The sequence below is a fragment of the Microcebus murinus genome, chromosome 9 (assembly GCF_040939455.1).
Source record: "Microcebus murinus isolate Inina chromosome 9, M.murinus_Inina_mat1.0, whole genome shotgun sequence".
NCBI classification, from domain to species: Eukaryota; Metazoa; Chordata; class Mammalia; order Primates; family Cheirogaleidae; genus Microcebus; species Microcebus murinus.
Genome location: NC_134112.1, coordinates 95724192 through 95741905, shown reverse-complemented (window position 1 = coordinate 95741905; position 17714 = coordinate 95724192). Strand labels below are relative to the sequence as shown.

Below are 17714 nucleotides of genomic sequence, written 5' to 3'. Positions count from 1 at the left end.
CACATACACATGCACACAACGTGCACACAAAAGATGGCCCCCTTCTCTCAACTACATGATTTATGCCTAATTTGTTTTCAAAAGTGCTTTGCAAATGACAATGCATTACTTGAAAATTAGTATTACAATTATCGAGTTAGCATTCAATTGATAATATTTTTTAGGCTATGAAAATGAATTTTTATTCATCTTTTGGGATAAATCTGTTATGCAAACTAAAGCACACACCTGTGTTTTACAGTCATTTTTGTATGCTACTTTTTATTTTTAATATTTTTCAAATTTTGCCTTCTTATGTTTTTAGACATTCAACTTTTAGATTTTCCACTTTCTAACTCATTTCTCTGATCTAAAAAAAAAGAAAACATAGCCAAATACTGGGGCTAAAGCATGAGGCACCCATTGTCGGGAAACTAAATGTTCAAATTACACTCTGTCTCCCTCTCTGATGAATTGATAAATGAGGATCCAGTCAGAGACATCACACTAACACAATTTCCCGAACAATCTATCCAGACAGGCATGGCTTAGACACAGAGAGGCGAATCCAAGCTCGGCGTTCCAATTTCAGCTACGTGTTTCCAGAACATTGGAAACATTGGTCCCTCTTCTTGAGTCATTAGGCATGAGAGGATATATTTTGACAGCTAGAATACTTTTTTTTTTTTTTTTTTTTTTTTTTAGGAAGGACAGTGAAATCTGGGTTTTTCAAATTCCACCGACGTAGTGTGTGGATTATTCAGGTTGCTGGGCTTTGAAGCATAGCTGAAGACCTGGGATTCTCTTGCAATTAGAAGATTAAAGTAAGATAAATTGGCACTCACAGTTGTGGCAGGTGGCCCCACTGTATCCCGTCTCATCGCAAGTGCATTTGAAGCTGTCCCACGTTTGCGAGCACTTCCCACCATGCTCACAGTGATTGGGTACACATCTGTCAGAGAAAGAGACAAACAGAAATAAACCAACAAACAAATGAGATTTATGAGTGGCCAAATTCCAAGCTGTCTTGGCAATATATCATTTCAATGCCAGGTTGCCTTACCAAGGCAATTAATCCTTGTTAGTTTAAGCAGATTAATATGATTCATGATGGAAGTGCCAAGCGCAACAAAGATGATGTATCACAGGCTTGGTGCTTCCCAAATCTTAGTAAATAGTAGACACCAACAAACAGTGGAGGGATTCATTTGCATATCACAGATTCATTTTATTTTTCTTTTACCCCCATACAAAGACTCCAGCTAAGTTCAATTCTGGTGAGAGATGAAAGATAAGCCCTCCTTTTTTCCTGTCCTATTTTGTTCTTTGTCAAGACCAGCACCAAGTTAAAGAGGGGTAACACAGAGTTTTCCACAGCAATAAGAGTTTTTGAAATAATGCCACAAAAATATATTAATCTGAAAAGATTTCTAGGTCTTCAAGCATCTCCGATGCACAGCTAGATAATAGCCTACTTGAAGAGGAAAGAAATATTTTATTGTAAGGGAAAAATATAAGTTTTGTATTCAAATCTATGTCTTTCTATTTATTTAGACAAGTATTTAATAATTGTGACTACTTAATTTAACCTTTCTGAAACTCAATTTGCTCTTTTGAAAAATAGGATAGTCTCATCTATCTCATAAATAATTTTAAGGTTTGGAGATAATGTTTATGAAGTAGGTAATTAATAAGCAGGAAATAGTGGGACAATAAATAGGAGCAATAAATATCTGGATCACAGTTTCCAGGGCACAGCTTGATTGTACCTTAGCAATAGTGAAGTTGAAATTTGTTCTGGAACACTCTTTCCATTGAAACAAACTCTTTCCTTTCTTCTGGTCCTAACCCCTTTCCTTCTCATCAATTCCTTTCTCCAACTTCTCCACAACATGAATCTTTATCATCTTGGTTAAGATGCTGACAGATAACAAAAGGTATTAATTGTATGTATCAGCATCACAAAGGATGTTTAGATTTTAATAGTAAAATCTTAAAAATAGAACCCCCTCCCAGATTAAAATAGCAGAATCTGTAAGAGTGGGTCACAGGCAGTGGACTGATAAGAGAGCCACCCTGAAGGAACCCCTTAATCATAATGCCCTAGTAGCTCCTTGTTGCAGAATGTTATACAGCTGGTCTCAGAAATAACATCCTCCAACCTCTGTCCTTGACTGATCATTAGCCATGCCTAAAACCAATTGTTCAGTTTGGCATGGAACACCCAGGTTCTATGTAGATATGCTGTTCTTTACAAACGTTGACTCCTGCAACGATATTGAACACTTGCTATATATACAGCACTATGAAAAATAGAAGATGAATAAGATTATATTCAGGCCTTTTAAAGAGCTTGCCTATGAAAGTAGATACATTATGTATAAAAGCTATAATGTAAGGCAGAAATGAGAAATGACATAATACATGGACAAATACCATGGGATTTCGCATGAGGGATCATATGTAGATTTGGGGTAAAACTAAAAGCTTTTAGGTTGAGCTTTGGTGAATGGACAGGATTATAAGAAAAGGAAATGAGAAGAAGAACAATATTGTGGGTAAGTACAGTAAAAACAAAGGAGTGATGATGGATTCATGAGGGATAGAAAATTTACTCTAAATTAATAGCTACTTTTCGTAGAATTTGGGCTTAGTGTTATCAATCCTACAAAGAGGGTTCATCTCTAAAGATCTTATAACCTAGGTAGAAGTGGGGGTTGGGTATAAGATTTATGCAAAATATAAAACCAGGAAGAATTTGATGAGTCATAAAAGAAATATGAAATGCTATGTAAATGTGGATATTAGAAGAGTTATGGGTGGATGATACTTAATAAAGATTAGAAAATTTCTCCTGGGCATAAAAGACAGTTGCATGTTTACATTGAAAATTATTTTAGAAGAGTAAGTGAAAAAAGTACTAACAAGGAGGTAGGACAGTGGGCAGTGGGTGGTCTAAGGTTGTTAGGGTCATTCCTTGGCCACTAGGCTATGCAACCCCAAGGCAGGGGCCACAGCAGAAGGCATTTACATTGGAGCAGGCCTGATTCTCCACACCACGGAAGGAAGCAATGCACCAGACTCCACAACTACATGAAAGTAAAACACTCTTGATGGCTGTTTTTGGAATTCAGTATGTATGTGCATTTGTGTAGTATATTTACTTTCTAAATTATTGTGGGTTAATATTAACTCAGCCTAATATTGAAAGTAATTTACATCAGCTCATTATATCAATTAATTCAGGGGGAAGCAGTGCAGAAGTGTACTGAGTAGCAAAGGGAAACTTGGTTGGAATCTAAATGTGTTCCAAATGAGGCACAAAGTAGAAAATCCACATTTCAATGACAGAAAAAATGACTGTGCATTTGCACACATGAAAAGCATATAACCATCAAGTTATCTGAATAGGGTCATCCCTCAGCATCTGTGAGGACCATTCCAGGACCATTCCTAATCATCCTGATTCAAATGTAATTTCAAACCATAATATCTTGCCACTATATATATATATATGTATATGTGTGTGTGTGTGTGTGTATACCTAAAATTTTTTTTTTGTTTCAACATATTACAGGATACAAATGTTTACATTATAGATATTGCCTTTGCCCCACCCAAGGCATGCACATTTATATATATATATATATGTGTGTGTGTGTGTATATATAAAAAACATATATATACATATATACTTTTTAAAGTATATATATATATATATACATATATATATATATATATAATATATATACATACTTTTTAAAGTGAGGACCAGTTACCAAGCAAAGCAAAATAAGAATTAGCCTAACTGCCCATTTCCTAATACCAAAACTCGTGCATGATCGAGTCCCTTATATAAAGTGGTATAATATTTGCATTTAACCTATGCTCATCCTCCCATACACCTTAGATCATTCCTAGATTAGTTACATTTTTATTGTTGTTATTTTTTTATTGTTTGTTTCTTTCCAAATATTTTCCATCTACAGTTGGTTGAATCCATGGATATAGAACCCATGAATATGGAGGGCCAACTGCTTCCAAAATTCAGTACTAAAGATTTCTTTAAAAAGTGATTTTTTAATTTAAATGGGGTTTTAATATTTTATTTTTAATGTTTGCTTCTTGTGATTTATATTTATAAATTTGACATTTTCCTTATGATGATTTTGGTACTCTAATTCTCAATGATGGGAAATGTTTTATTTCCTAATCATCCTGATTCAAATGTAATTTCAAACCATAATATCTTGCCACTATATATATATATATATGTGTGTGTGTGTGTGTGTATACCTAAAAAATTTTTTTTTGTTTCAGCATATTACAGGAGTACAAATGTTTAGGTTATAGATATTGCCTTTGCCCCACCAAAGGCATGCACATTTATATATATATATATATATATATATATATATATATATACACATACATACATATATCTTTTTAAAGTATATATATGCTTTTAAAATATATATATATATATATATATATATATATATATATATATACTTTTTAAAGTTAGGACCAGTTACCAAGCAATTCAAAATAAGAATTACTCCCCTGGATGTTCACAAAGGAAAAAAAAAAAAAAAAAGAATTAGCCTAACTGCCCATTTCCTAATGATTTATTTTTTCTGTATTCCCATAGAACAGTTTGCATGTGTCCAATACACTATTATACCATTGCGTAATAATTATTTCTTGGTGCATGTGTCCCTTGTAAACTCAGGCTCCTGCAGTTAGAGATTTTTATCTTATGATTCTTTACATAAAAAGGTAACTCAGTAACTGTCTATTGACAGATTGACTGGAGGAAATGGATGAATCTAATCCTAGAAAGTAATACCACCAAAAAATTGAAATAATTTCAAAGGAAATATCTGTTTTACTGTGATAAATATAGATCATTTTCCTCTATGATTTTAGTCTTAAATCCAGAACTCTGCTATAATAAATTAAGTTTTTAGTAGACACAGGAAATGTGTAATTTGTTACATGCGTGTCCTAGCTTGAAAGTTTGATTCACATCGAAAATGAATCAGAATGACTCACTGCTTCTACACGGGAACGGCTTGACCAGGATCAGGAACGTACAGGGGAGAAGTTGACAGTTGCCAATTGGTTGTGATCAAAGGGCTCCAGATCAGTGATGAATCCAATTAACTCTGACTCTAGACAGCCCTCCCTGTCTCCTTTGCTTGGAATCATGCTTTTTGTTATGGATTCTTAAAGTGATTCAGAATCAAAATGCATTGTATCCAAATGAAATTTATGAATATTCCAATACATAAGACAAACATAAGCTGTATTTTGAAAGTTCAAATATGAAACAATGACTTACTATCAAATGGATCCACATGGGCAGAGTGGCTGTTTGGATGGATGCGACCATTCAGTCCAGAGTAATGGACGACAGTTGCTGTTTTATTTTACCCACAGTGTCTCTTGTGTTTCTGCACTCTATTTTAATTGCAATGCATTGAGAACATTGGCATTCACGGATATAAGAAACTGCAAACATTTGTTTGTTTGTAGTAGCTCACTCTGTAGTTTATGGATACTGCTTAATGAAAGAGGGATAGAAAAAGAAATTCATTTCAAATCTAAAAAATGTTAACCTGACAGCATAACTGAATGTGCTGGTAATCTTCAAAGTACTTTGAAGATGTTTAAAAGTTTAAATGGGTATTTTTATTTATTTATTTATTTATTTATTTATTTATTTATTTATTTATTTATTTATTTGAGACAGAGTCTCGCTTTGTTGCCCAGGCTAGAGTGAGTACCGTGGAGTCAGCCTAGCTCACAGCAACCTCAAACTCCTGGGCTCAAGTGATCCTTCTGCCTCAGCCTTCCGAGTAGCTGGGACTACAGGCATGCGCCACCATGCCCGGCTAATTTTTTCTATATATATTAGTTGGTCAATTAATTTCTTTCTATTTATATTAGAGACAGGGTCTCACTCTTGGCTCAGGCTGGTTTCAAACTCCTGACCTCGAACAATCCACCTGCCACGGCCTCCCAGAGTGCTAGGATTACAGGCGTGAGCCACCAAGCCCCGCCTAAATGGGTATTTTTAAATAAAATTCAAATCAAATCTTTGTGTTACCTTTAAAACTACATTTGGCTCTGTAGAACCCAACAGAAAACCCATAGTCACAGCACGAGGACTTCTTAGAAATCCATGTGAAAATATGCTCATGTGGTATTAAATAACAATGAACAGTGAAGATGGATCACAATAGCTTGCTATTGCTTATAACCCAAGTCTGAGTCCTTGGTACATAAAAGCAGTATTTCTCAAACTTTCATGTGCATAAGAATCACTTGAAAGTCTTGATAAAGTGAAGATTCTGATTCATAAGGCCTGAGGTGGAGTGTAGGATTCTGAAATTCTAACAAGCTCCTGGGCGTCGCTCCTGTGGCTGGTCAGAGCACCGAGCTTGGAATGACAAGGCTGGGGCACCGCAGTTCTTTGCAGTGGGGGCTCAGTGGAGAATGTAGACACCGAGAAGGCGGCACCAGGAGAGAAGCTGGCATGTAGCAAGGGCAAATTTGATCTATTCAGACATTTCTCCTAAGACTACTTTTCTCCCCATAGGCCCATCTACCATTTTTTTTTATATTATCCATTCAGAGTGACATAAAATAATCTCATAATCTCATTTAGTAAGTTCAATCATTTCAGAACCTGACTGTAGACTTCATATAATTCATTAAAAGTAATTGCTGAATATAAAGGCAGTTTCATTTCACCTTAAAATCAAGTTTAGCGTTCTCAATCTCACAGTCAGCCAAGACTCCCCCTGCTTAGTTCTCATGCAGATACCAGTGCCAGGATATCTAATTTGCTTTTAGATTAATGTGAATTTTATACCTGGACATTAAATATTCCTTGTTCTAAATTTTAGAAAGGAAAAGACTGCTTCTAAATTACTGATAGGTTATTTTTATGATCTATTGGGAAATGATTTAAAACAATTTATAAGTTACCATCCCAGTATAAATTACCTCCTGAATTTATGATTTTATTCCTTTCCATCTCAGCACCAAATTTTATTTTTGGTTATTAAGACAAGAAATTTATTTAGAATGTTTTCTTTCTTGAATACTGTTTTTCATACTCTTGGCTCTCAGAGCTAGTTCCATAATCATGGTTGAGTTGCTTCTGTTACCTTCTGTACTGATTTCAGCAGTATTTTAGTACTTTTATACTCATACTAATTAGACTTTAATTTTAGTTGAAAGGATAAGCTGTATGAAGTATATGTTATTGCCTTATATTTCTATTCAAATGTAAATTATACAGATAAGTAACTCTAATTCTAGTAATTAACATTTCATTACTACAGAAATGGTATATTATAGTGGTATAACTAGAAATGCTAATATTATATTGATGGTGCTCCTTCAACAAGCATTTATTTATGGAAATACTTAAATGCAGAGATATTTACTGTATTGTCTACAAATGCCCTAAAGTTCCATTAAAAAAATAATCAAGTATCTTTGGTCCACATCTATCCAGCAATTATACATTTCTATATTAACCATGTTGATATTAATTTTAGTCTTATGAGCACCTTAACTTGGGTTTTCTGGTTTTTAAATCTTTTTTATTATAAGAAACTAGGGTTCACTTTATCTTATTTTGGTAATTTACTTAGAGTTATAGTTTTACAATATATTCCTCATTGTTTTGTGAATAAAAATGTCTTTTAAAAGATTGTAGATTCACAGGGAGAGAAAAATCCACCTGGCAAATAAGTCCATTCACCTGTCTCCGGATTGAACTGTATTAAATCTAAATAGATAATACTAAGTTCTTTTCAATTAGTCAGTTTCCTGCTCCAGTCAAGACACTCCGAAACAAATACTGGAGAAATAAAGAATAAAGGAAGTTTCATCCTCAAGAAATTATATTTATTTGTGAAAATGTAATTAGCAAATCAGGTCTCTATATACTTCTGATATGAGAAATATTGGTATGGAATTAAGGTAATAGACTTAAGGTAAAAGACCTCTTAGTAATGTGATTAAACTGTTTCATATTGTTCTTCAAAATTTACCATCTGTTTCTACAGCGATAGAATTTATGTCTTGACATAGAGCCACTAGCTAAAGACATTTTCCAGGCTTTCCTTAAGTTAGGGGGTCCTGAGACTAAGTTCAAAGCAATGGAAGTTGTATACGGAATGTCTCGATTAAGCTTTAAAGGGGAAGAGTATGCACTATTTTTCCTTTTTTGTTTCTCCCAATGTATTTCCAGAAATGACCCTGTGACTGTGAGACCCACAGCAGCTATCTCAGAACACAAGAGGGTGGCAAAGGAAAATACCTAAGTAGCCTGGGTCTCAGATAACATACCAGCTCTGGGCCTACTCAACTGTTTTTATGAAAGAGAAATAAACTTTGGTTTAAGCCATTGTTACTTTGGGACTTTGTTGCAACAACAAACATATCCTAAGCCAAACAGAGCTGCCTTTACCATATGCTTACGTTGACCTACATCTTGCCTTCTTACTATGTGTGACATGATACATTTGACAGTGGCCGTTGTTCAAGTCATCATGCATTGTCTTACATTACTTGCAACTGAAAATAGCTGAACCAGTAGATATTGAATTTATGAACATAGGTTGAGTTCAGATGGTAAAGTGTATTGATTATTACATTAGGGATATTCCTGGAGAATGTAGCGTCATTTATTCAATCAACATATACTTATTGAGTACCTACTTTGTAAACTGTGCCATTTGGGTAAGCTTTCTTTTCAAGAAGTTTAAATGCAAAGAAACGATATTTCTGGGAGATTGTCAAGAGATTCTGAACTTTATCAACAAGCAAAATACAGCCAGATCATCAGAGGAATACATGATGGGCCTGTATTATCTTGGTCCCTAAGAGAATAGTTTTAACTAAGTTGGGGATTTAGTACATTTTTTACTGGCCATGAAGAGACATTGAAAATCTTCAAAAATTACGTTACTTGATTAACATGTATTTTAAGATATTAAGGTAGAAATAATATGCAGGATAGACTGGAAAGGAAAACTAAAAGCAAGATCAACTAAGTAACTGTTTTAATGCTCCAAGTAGAAAATCATAAAAATCTGGAGTAGAATGATACTGCAAAAAGACAAAAGGATTAAAGGTGTTACATTATTAATTAACTACTTATAGGTAAATTAATTTAAAACGCCTCACATAGTCTGTGTTTAAGAACCAGTGATAAACAGTGAAATTTTCAGTTTGAAGTAATAACTTTTCATATCTAAGGGAGCTCCAAATCCTACAAAAACTTTTAAGCCAGTAAGTTTTAAATTTAAACTCAAAATTTATTTTTTATGTTTCCCAAATGAGGTAAATTTAGAATAGTTATAAATTATATTTCTTTAAAAACATTATTAAGCCTTATCTCAGTCTCATCTTCTTTAGTGGGGGAAAAAGCACTATGCAACAAAAAAGAGATACAACAAATACTGTGTCCAAAAGGTAAATCCTATGAAATGCATAGGAACACGTAGCACCAAGCTACATGTTCTAAGTAGCAATCACCTGAATCACCTGATTCTTATCCATGAATATCTTTTATTTCGCCAATACCTGCTAAATCTTTGATTACTAATTGCAAGGGAAGACTAAGAAGACTTTAGGTATAAACTAGGAGAAAAAGAGTATCTAGTCAAAGTAGGTAGAAGAGAAGAAGATGAGAGAAAGAAAAAGAGAGAAAGATATTTAAGGTATCTATACCTTGTTGAGAAAATGCAGACCACAAATATTACTAATGAGAAATTAGATAAGTTACAATGAATTCTAAAATTTATATGAAAAATCAGTACAAAAGCTGGAAACATTTTGAAATTGGAGTATAATAGGTAAGATTATCCTTAGTAGATAATAAAAGACAGTAAATATACAGTAAATATAAATATACAGTAAATATACAGTAAATATAAACTAATAGTGGTACATTAAGAGAAAGATAGACTAATGGAATAGAAATAAAAATCTAGAAGTAAATACAAAGACCTATACAAATTAAATGTGTTAGTGGTATGTAAAGTTAGTGATGAAAGCAGATTACTTAATAAATAGTATAAGAGAACAAACTACTTATCTGAGAAAGAGTAGAGTGCAATCCCTTACTTCATTCACCAAGATAAATTTCAGATAGATGAAAGATTTAAACAAGAAAAGGAAATAAAAAATAATGAAGTGGAACACTTTTTGTACTCAATTAATATAGAGCATTTTTATGAAGACTCGAAATCTCAGAACACTAAGATAAAAATTAATAAGTCTGACTACATAATTTCTTTAAAAAAATCTTGCATAGTCAAACATAACCAAATTCAAAGACAAACTATGGAAACAAAGGATCATTTTCTTTATGTAATAAATGTTATATAAGAACCAATAAGAAACAATTCAGTTGAAACATGAACAAGGGCATGAACAGGCAGTTTGCAAAAAAGAAGTAGGCATAACTTTTAAACATATAGAAAATTTTCAACACCATTTATAATCAAACAAGTACAAATTAAATTTTAGTGAGATTTCATTGAACATCTCTCTGATATTTAATGGAAAAAGCAGGCTCCTCATGCACTCTTGGTCAGAGTACAAACTGGAGGGCAATTTGATAAAGTCTATTACTTTCAAATGTGCATGTATTGGGACTCAGCTATTTCATGTCTAAGAATTTATCTTATAGATACACTAGTACATTTTCACAAAATCAAATTTAAAAAATGCTTATTGCAGCATTGTTTGTATCGGCCAAAAACTAGGGGAAAATATTTATTGGTAAGAAACTCAGTAATAAATTAGAGCAGTCCATACAATGGAATCCCTGACAGCCATTAAAAAGACGAGACAGATGTATGTGTACTGATAAGGCACAATCTCTAATATGTATTGCCAGGGGAAGGTAGCAAGGCATAAAGAACAGTGCTTTGAATATGCCTCCATTGGTTTTAAATGACGATTGCTCTGGCTGTTGTGTGAATACTGAATTGGTTGTGGTGATGTATGAAGGTCAGAAATCTTTCATCTGCCCCTCCAAGCATCACACTTCCTTTTTACTAATGCATTCTTTCCCCCAATGTTTATTTATATAAAAAAGCTCCTTTTGGAGCATAAAACATTCTATTATCAAGACATCTGCACCCAAATGTTTATGGCAGCACAATTTACTATTGCAAGGATGTGGAAACAACCTAAGTACCCGTCAACTCATGAGTGGATAATTAACATTTGGTATATGTTCACAATGGAATATTACTCAATTCTAAGAATGACAGCAACCACTTATATTATCCTGGATTGAGATTAAGCCAGTTATCCAAAGTGAGGCGACACAAGATCAGGAAAATGAGCTCCACATGTACTCGCCATCAAATTGGTACTGACTGATTAACACTATGGTGCTCAAATAATGCTAGTGTTCACCAGGGATTGAGAGGGGGAATCCACACTTTAGGGATGTGGTGAGCATTGTGGAGGGGAAGGGCATAACTCTAACCCTTGCTAGGGAGAGGCAAAGATATAAAATGTAACCAAAATGTCAAGAAAGAAAAGAAAGAAAGAAAGAAAGAAAGAAAGAGAGAGAGAGAGAGAGAGAGAGAGAGAGAGAGAGAGAGAGAGAGAGAGAGAGAGAGAGAGAAAGAAAGAAAGAAAGAAAGAAAGAAAGAAAGAAAGAAAGAAAGAAAGAAAGAAAGAAAGAAAGAAAGAAGGGAGGGAGGGAGGGAGGGAGGGAGGGAGGGAGGGAGGGAGGGAGGGAGGGAAGAAAAGAAACATTTATCAGGTGTCGGGCAGGTGGGGGAAGTGGAGGGGATAGGTGTATACTTATATAATGAGTGCAAAATGTACCACCTGGAGGATGGACGTGCTAGAAGCTCTGACTTGGGGGGGGGCGGTGGTGATGGCATGAGCAATATATGTAACCTTAACAATATTTGTACCCCCCATAATATGATGAAATAAAAAAAATGAAAAAGAAACATAAAAAAATCTCCTTTTGTGTATTTTTGAATTCTCCCTTTAAATGCAATTTTTCGAAGCAGCCTCCTGAGGCTTTCCAATCGAAGCACCACCTTCATATCCATCACCACTTCATGCTCTTTTATCCATCCAGTTTCTAGTTCTATACCTCTTGAGGTTATTGTCAATGTTTTCCACCAGCCTGTACTTTCTCTGATGGGGGGACTATGTCTATTCTGTTGCCACCCTTTATCCTTTGCCTGGAATACTGTCTGGCATTGAGTAGGGGTTAGGTTCCCAATAAATAACTGTTGAAATTTTGAGTAAGTGAATATCGATTAGTTATTAGATATTGGAAATGGCTTTCAGAGACATTTTGCTAATATATTAATACATAGAAACACAGAATGTATCAGGCAGCTACATTTCAAGTGAGTTTTAGATTATTTGTTCTTTTTCTCTCAAATTTATCATGTAGTTCAAGTCTATTATATGATTGCATCTATAATTACATAATAAGTCAAATTGACTGACTAAAAGGTTTACATAATTTTCTAATTTACCAGAAGGCTATTTCACTTACAGATGAAGAAGATACATATTTAACATAAGTCCTTTTATTTACAAAATTAGTAGAGCCTATATATATTTAATACAGCTATTAGAATAGCAAGAGCAAACTTGGGGAAAACATACTAGTTAAGAAAACATATACTTTGACAAATTGACCAGTATACAAGAAATACCAAAAGAATATAAGAATGAATCACTATAAGTTTACAGATGTTCCTTATTAAACAAAATAGTACTATGGGTAATTTTTATTGCATACTATAATATTGTGTTTTCTTATTAGAAAATGATTAAGTATCTTAAAGTGATATTATTAATAAATGACCTTTTGTTATTTTAACTAATAAAATAATAAAGTATTTTAAAGTTTGTTCTTCTAAATGCATGCAAGTAGTTATTTAAATATAGAAGTGTTTGCTATAAATTTAACAAAGTAGGGAAATTTCCAAAAATAAATATATTATTTGTAGTAGAATGTCTCTTTTAATTGGTTCATCATATCTTACAACCCTGAAAACAAACTAAAATATCCTCTTAGATAGGAATTATTGTGTTCTGATCTGCCAAATACTCACTAACAAAAAACAGTTAAATATCCTATTTTCAGAGTGATCGTAAAATAAATAATAAATATCAAACATGCTGAAACCAATTTTCTGAAAAATGGGGAGACACAAATGGCTTCTAAAAGCGTCCATAAGACACATTAACTTGAAGAAAAGATATTCTCCCGAGGCAAAAATGCATAATTAATAGATTCTTGTTTTCTAGATGTAAATATGGCAATGTTTACACATAAGCTACACACACACACACACACACACACACACACACATAGTATGATCAACTTCTTTAAAATATCCATTAAATGTTAAACTTGTATTCCAGAGAGACAATAAAATTTATCCCCAATTCCCACAAAAGTAAAAATAAATTCAGTAACCAGTGGAGAACTGAACCAAGGAAAAGATTCAATTATTACACAATTTGCTAAATTAAGTCTTCCCTGACTTTGGCATATTGAATACCTAGGACTTTCCTAAGACATGTAGAAATTTGGTCCAAGACTTTAAAAACTGGAACTGACCCCATTAAAGCAGAGAATCCAATTATTCCCTAAATGATACAGCAAAAAGGATTAGAGTCTGTGCACACATTGGTAATGAATGTGTTGGCTTATGCTTTAATTGAGCAATTTGCCATGTAGATATGTCCTTTTTTTTTTTTTAATGTCTGTAGTCTAGATAAGAACTCAAATCTCCCTATGAGAATAAACTATTCATGTGTATGCCATCTTTAGCAGGGACTACTGACACCACTATAATTTCCAAGAGCTGTAGATAGTGGAAAATCTCAAATGAAATACATATTAGGAGAAAATTATTATAATTGAGCCTTTTGGCCATGCAGATTGTTTACACGGCCTTAGATATACAATGCTACATATACTTCTAATATTGTTGAAGATCTTTTAATCTTTGTTTCAGACCTCAAGTTAATAGCCTGTTAAGATCACATTGACATTAAATTATCATAATGATTATATGTATGTTTTGCTGTTGTTTTTAATTTTTTTAATTGTAAAATCCACATCTGTTCACTTCTCCTGGGTTAAAAAAAATTAAGCCACTGAAATAGAGTGGTAGAGTTTAGAGATAGAAAGAATTATAGAGCTCCTTATTTAATCCCTTTATTTTACAGATGAAGAAACTAAAAATTGTGACAATTCAGTGAAATCAAGAGCCCAAGGTCACAGAGCACATTTGTGACATAGGGCGTGGGCACAAATGCTTGTCTAGTGTTAGTACTTTTTAATATGACAAAATTGTCACAGGTTATAATGGAGTATCACAGCTGTCAACTAGAGATCTTCAGAAAGCACATAATATACAGTACAATAACTCTTATTCTCCAATAAACAAACAAGCAAATAACTGAAATATGTTTTTGTTGATTTTAAACAATTCGAATGTCTTTTGGCTGAATACATTCTCTCCAATGTCTGGCTCTATCTAGCCTCTGCTCTGCTCTCCTCCTCTCTTTTCTCTTTTCTAACACTGGGTCCAGAAAGGTAAACTATGTTTACACAGAATTTTAGTACAATGAAGAAATTGAAATTAATGTTTCTGTCATTACTTTTACAGCTGATTCAAAACAACAAGCAATTGCTACTGTTTTGTTACTGTCCTCACTGTTTATTTTTTCTGGAAAACAGGCTAGTTTCTTTGGAAGGCCGTGTTTGTTGTAAATTGAGCTGGTCAGAAATCTCTTCATCAGAGGCAGTTTGTGATGGATATCATTTGCAAAACAGCTACACATTTTGGTCTCTGAGCAGTAAAGAAAAGAGATCTATACCACTACTGGAGATGGAGGATTTGGAACTGTTTGAGGGAAGGCAGGGAATTAATTAAGGTCCTTTAGAAGGCCAAGGGATACTGGATTAACAGTCCCATGGCACAGTGCTTTGTTTTATCCTGTAATTATTTTCCTGTCTCTCCAACTAGCTTCTAAATTTCTTTAGAGTTATTACCATAAGACCTGGGTCTGCACATGGGACATGTAGCAGATTCTCAATAAATGCATGTTGATTAATTATTAAATTGAACAAAACAGGTTAAAGAACTTCTCATATATTAAAGATGTTCCAACATACTAAGAAGGAAAGAACTTTAATGTTGTAAAAAGTTTTCAAAAAGTATTGGTTTTTAATACTTCCTTCAGAGATGCATACTTATGGCCAAATATATTAAACAACTTTCCAAAGCTCTCACAGTTGGCTATTGCCAGACATAAAATTTTAAGATTAATCTCCCTAATCCTTGTCTTCTAGCATTCTTCACACCTGTTTCTTTTGATGGTAAAAATGATATTGGATCCTAATGCACAAATCTGATATCAAAAATGTCAATAAATGTAGGAGACAGAACTGGTGATTTACACATTCTGTCATCATAATGCAATGCTTTCTTTCTGTAGATTGAATATAATCTCTTCAATATTGTGTTAATTCAAATAAAGCACTGTTACTTTTGTTAGTATTTTTAGTACTTTCTTAATAAGTATGTTCACTACTGTTACTTCTCCTTGATATACTTCCTGGAAGACAAGATCTGATTACACACTATTATCTCTATTTATATTAATGCTCAGCTAGACAAGAGTGTATAGAAATAAATACTTTCAAATTTATTCTTGTTTGAGAGTTTTAACTCACTTATAGAAATCCTAGCTAGTATGGTGTATAACGACTGTCTTATTAATTTGATTATGCCCCAACATCAACAGCCAAAGATTGTTTTGTCTTTGCATGGAATTAAATGCACTACTATCTTTAGGGCACGATTTGAGAACTTACATCTGAACCCAAAAAATGAAATGGCCAGTTTAAGTAAATTGACTAACAACATTACTTGGGGCTGGAAAATGCAATGCTTTCCAAAGAAGATATATTTGAGGTCTACTGAAGAAACAACTCGTAAGAAGTGAGCAGTTCTTTGCACCTTGTTTCTAAATGGAAAGTATATTTATTGAGAAGTCTATTATGTTCCAAGCAGTGTATGATGCACTGAGGATTCTAAAGAAAATTTGGTAAATTCAATTTTCTATTGTAAATGCTGCTGTTGTGTTACTAGAAGCATGGGCAAGGTTCTCTGGGGACACACAGAGTTGTGATATATAGGATGCCATGGCGGGGGTGGGGTGGGTAGGCATCATGGAAGCTCTTTGGACACGGTACTTGAGATGACTTTGCAGGATCGGTAAGAGCTACAAATTTAAGAAAGTGCCCTGGATCATGAGAACAGCACGGGCAAAATTAGGTAGAAAGGCTTCTAGCAGCATGGTGAATTGTGCCTGTCAGTAATCTATCATTGCAGAAACTTTAAAAGTAAAACTGGGAAAGAAAAAAAGATATTTTAATTCTTTTCATTTCATATATGACTAATGATGGCATTAAATGTTGGATGGATATTAGGTTGTTCATATAAGTTCTTATAAGTTGATCCTACATTCATTTAAATGCTACTGTTTTCTAATTAGTCACTCAATCTCTAATTCTAGTTTTAAGTTAAGAAATCAAGACTGCATCAATGATTTGACAGCAGAGCTATACTGTAGTCTTAGATAAGATATGCATATTATGAAGTTGTTACTATAAACTCATTAGATAGTTATTCTTCAGTTCACTAGAAACAGAAAAAATATGGTAAGTCAAAAACCAGTTTTTTTCATGCCCGGAGTAATCAAATTTCAGAATCTCCCCAAAGCTAAACCACTTTCAAGAAAATAATTCATCTCAAATGGGAATAATTTTAAAGAAAGTAATAACAATGAAAATTTAACTGTTTTATTAACGGGCACTTAACTTTATAAACATTCATGAAATGATTTGGCAAGCTTAATTTTAATTACAAACAGTTCATTTATGAAGATTTATTATCTTACATAAAAGTGATCTGATTGCCCTATAGGAAATGGATAGGCAATAATTTGCTTCTGGTTAGACAATCTAAATCCTACTTTTATCCTCTTTAAGTTATAATAGTATTAGCTTTTATATGGAAACAGTTGAGTCATTCTAAGCAGTTCAGATAATCAGTAAGCTGTTGGATTTTAGGGGCTTGCACCTCAGTGGCAAAAATGTATTCCCAAACATAATTACTTAAACTAAACCTGAGTTTACTGCCAAATATTTTGTTATTAATTTTTCTTAGTGTTGACTGTTTTTGTCACTACCACAAAGCAGGTCTCACTTACAAATATTTTCATTTCAAGTTTAGTGACAGGTTTCCATTGCAGCTCTATTCACAATAGCAAAATATGGAATCAACCTAAGTGTCCATCAATAGATGAATGGATAAAGCAAATGTGGTATATATACACAATGGAATACTATTTGGCCATAAAAAAAAGAATCATGCCGTTTTCAGCAACATGGACAGAACTGGAAGTCATTGTGCTAAGTGAAATAAGCCAGGCACAGAAAGACAAAATATCACATGTTCTCACTCATATGTGGGAGCTGAAAATGTTGATCTCATAAAGGGGGAAAGTAGAATGATAGATACTAGAGGCTGGGAAAGGTGAGGGGATAAGAAGGGGTAGGTTAAGGGGCACAAACATAGAGTTGGATAAAAGGTAGACGTTCTACTGTTCAACTGCAGAGTGGAGTGACT

At 33.6% G+C, this 17714-nt stretch overlaps 1 protein-coding gene across 1 annotated transcript in view; it reads right to left on the bottom strand.

The window, feature by feature from the left end:
- Positions 1-17714, bottom strand: part of CNTNAP2 (contactin associated protein 2) — a 1865599-nt gene that overhangs the window by 751611 nt on the left and 1096274 nt on the right. The window contains exon 11 of the mRNA XM_012768220.3: positions 825-931. Within this exon, the coding sequence (XP_012623674.2) occupies positions 825-931 (107 nt within the window). The remainder of the gene's footprint in view (positions 1-824; positions 932-17714) is intronic.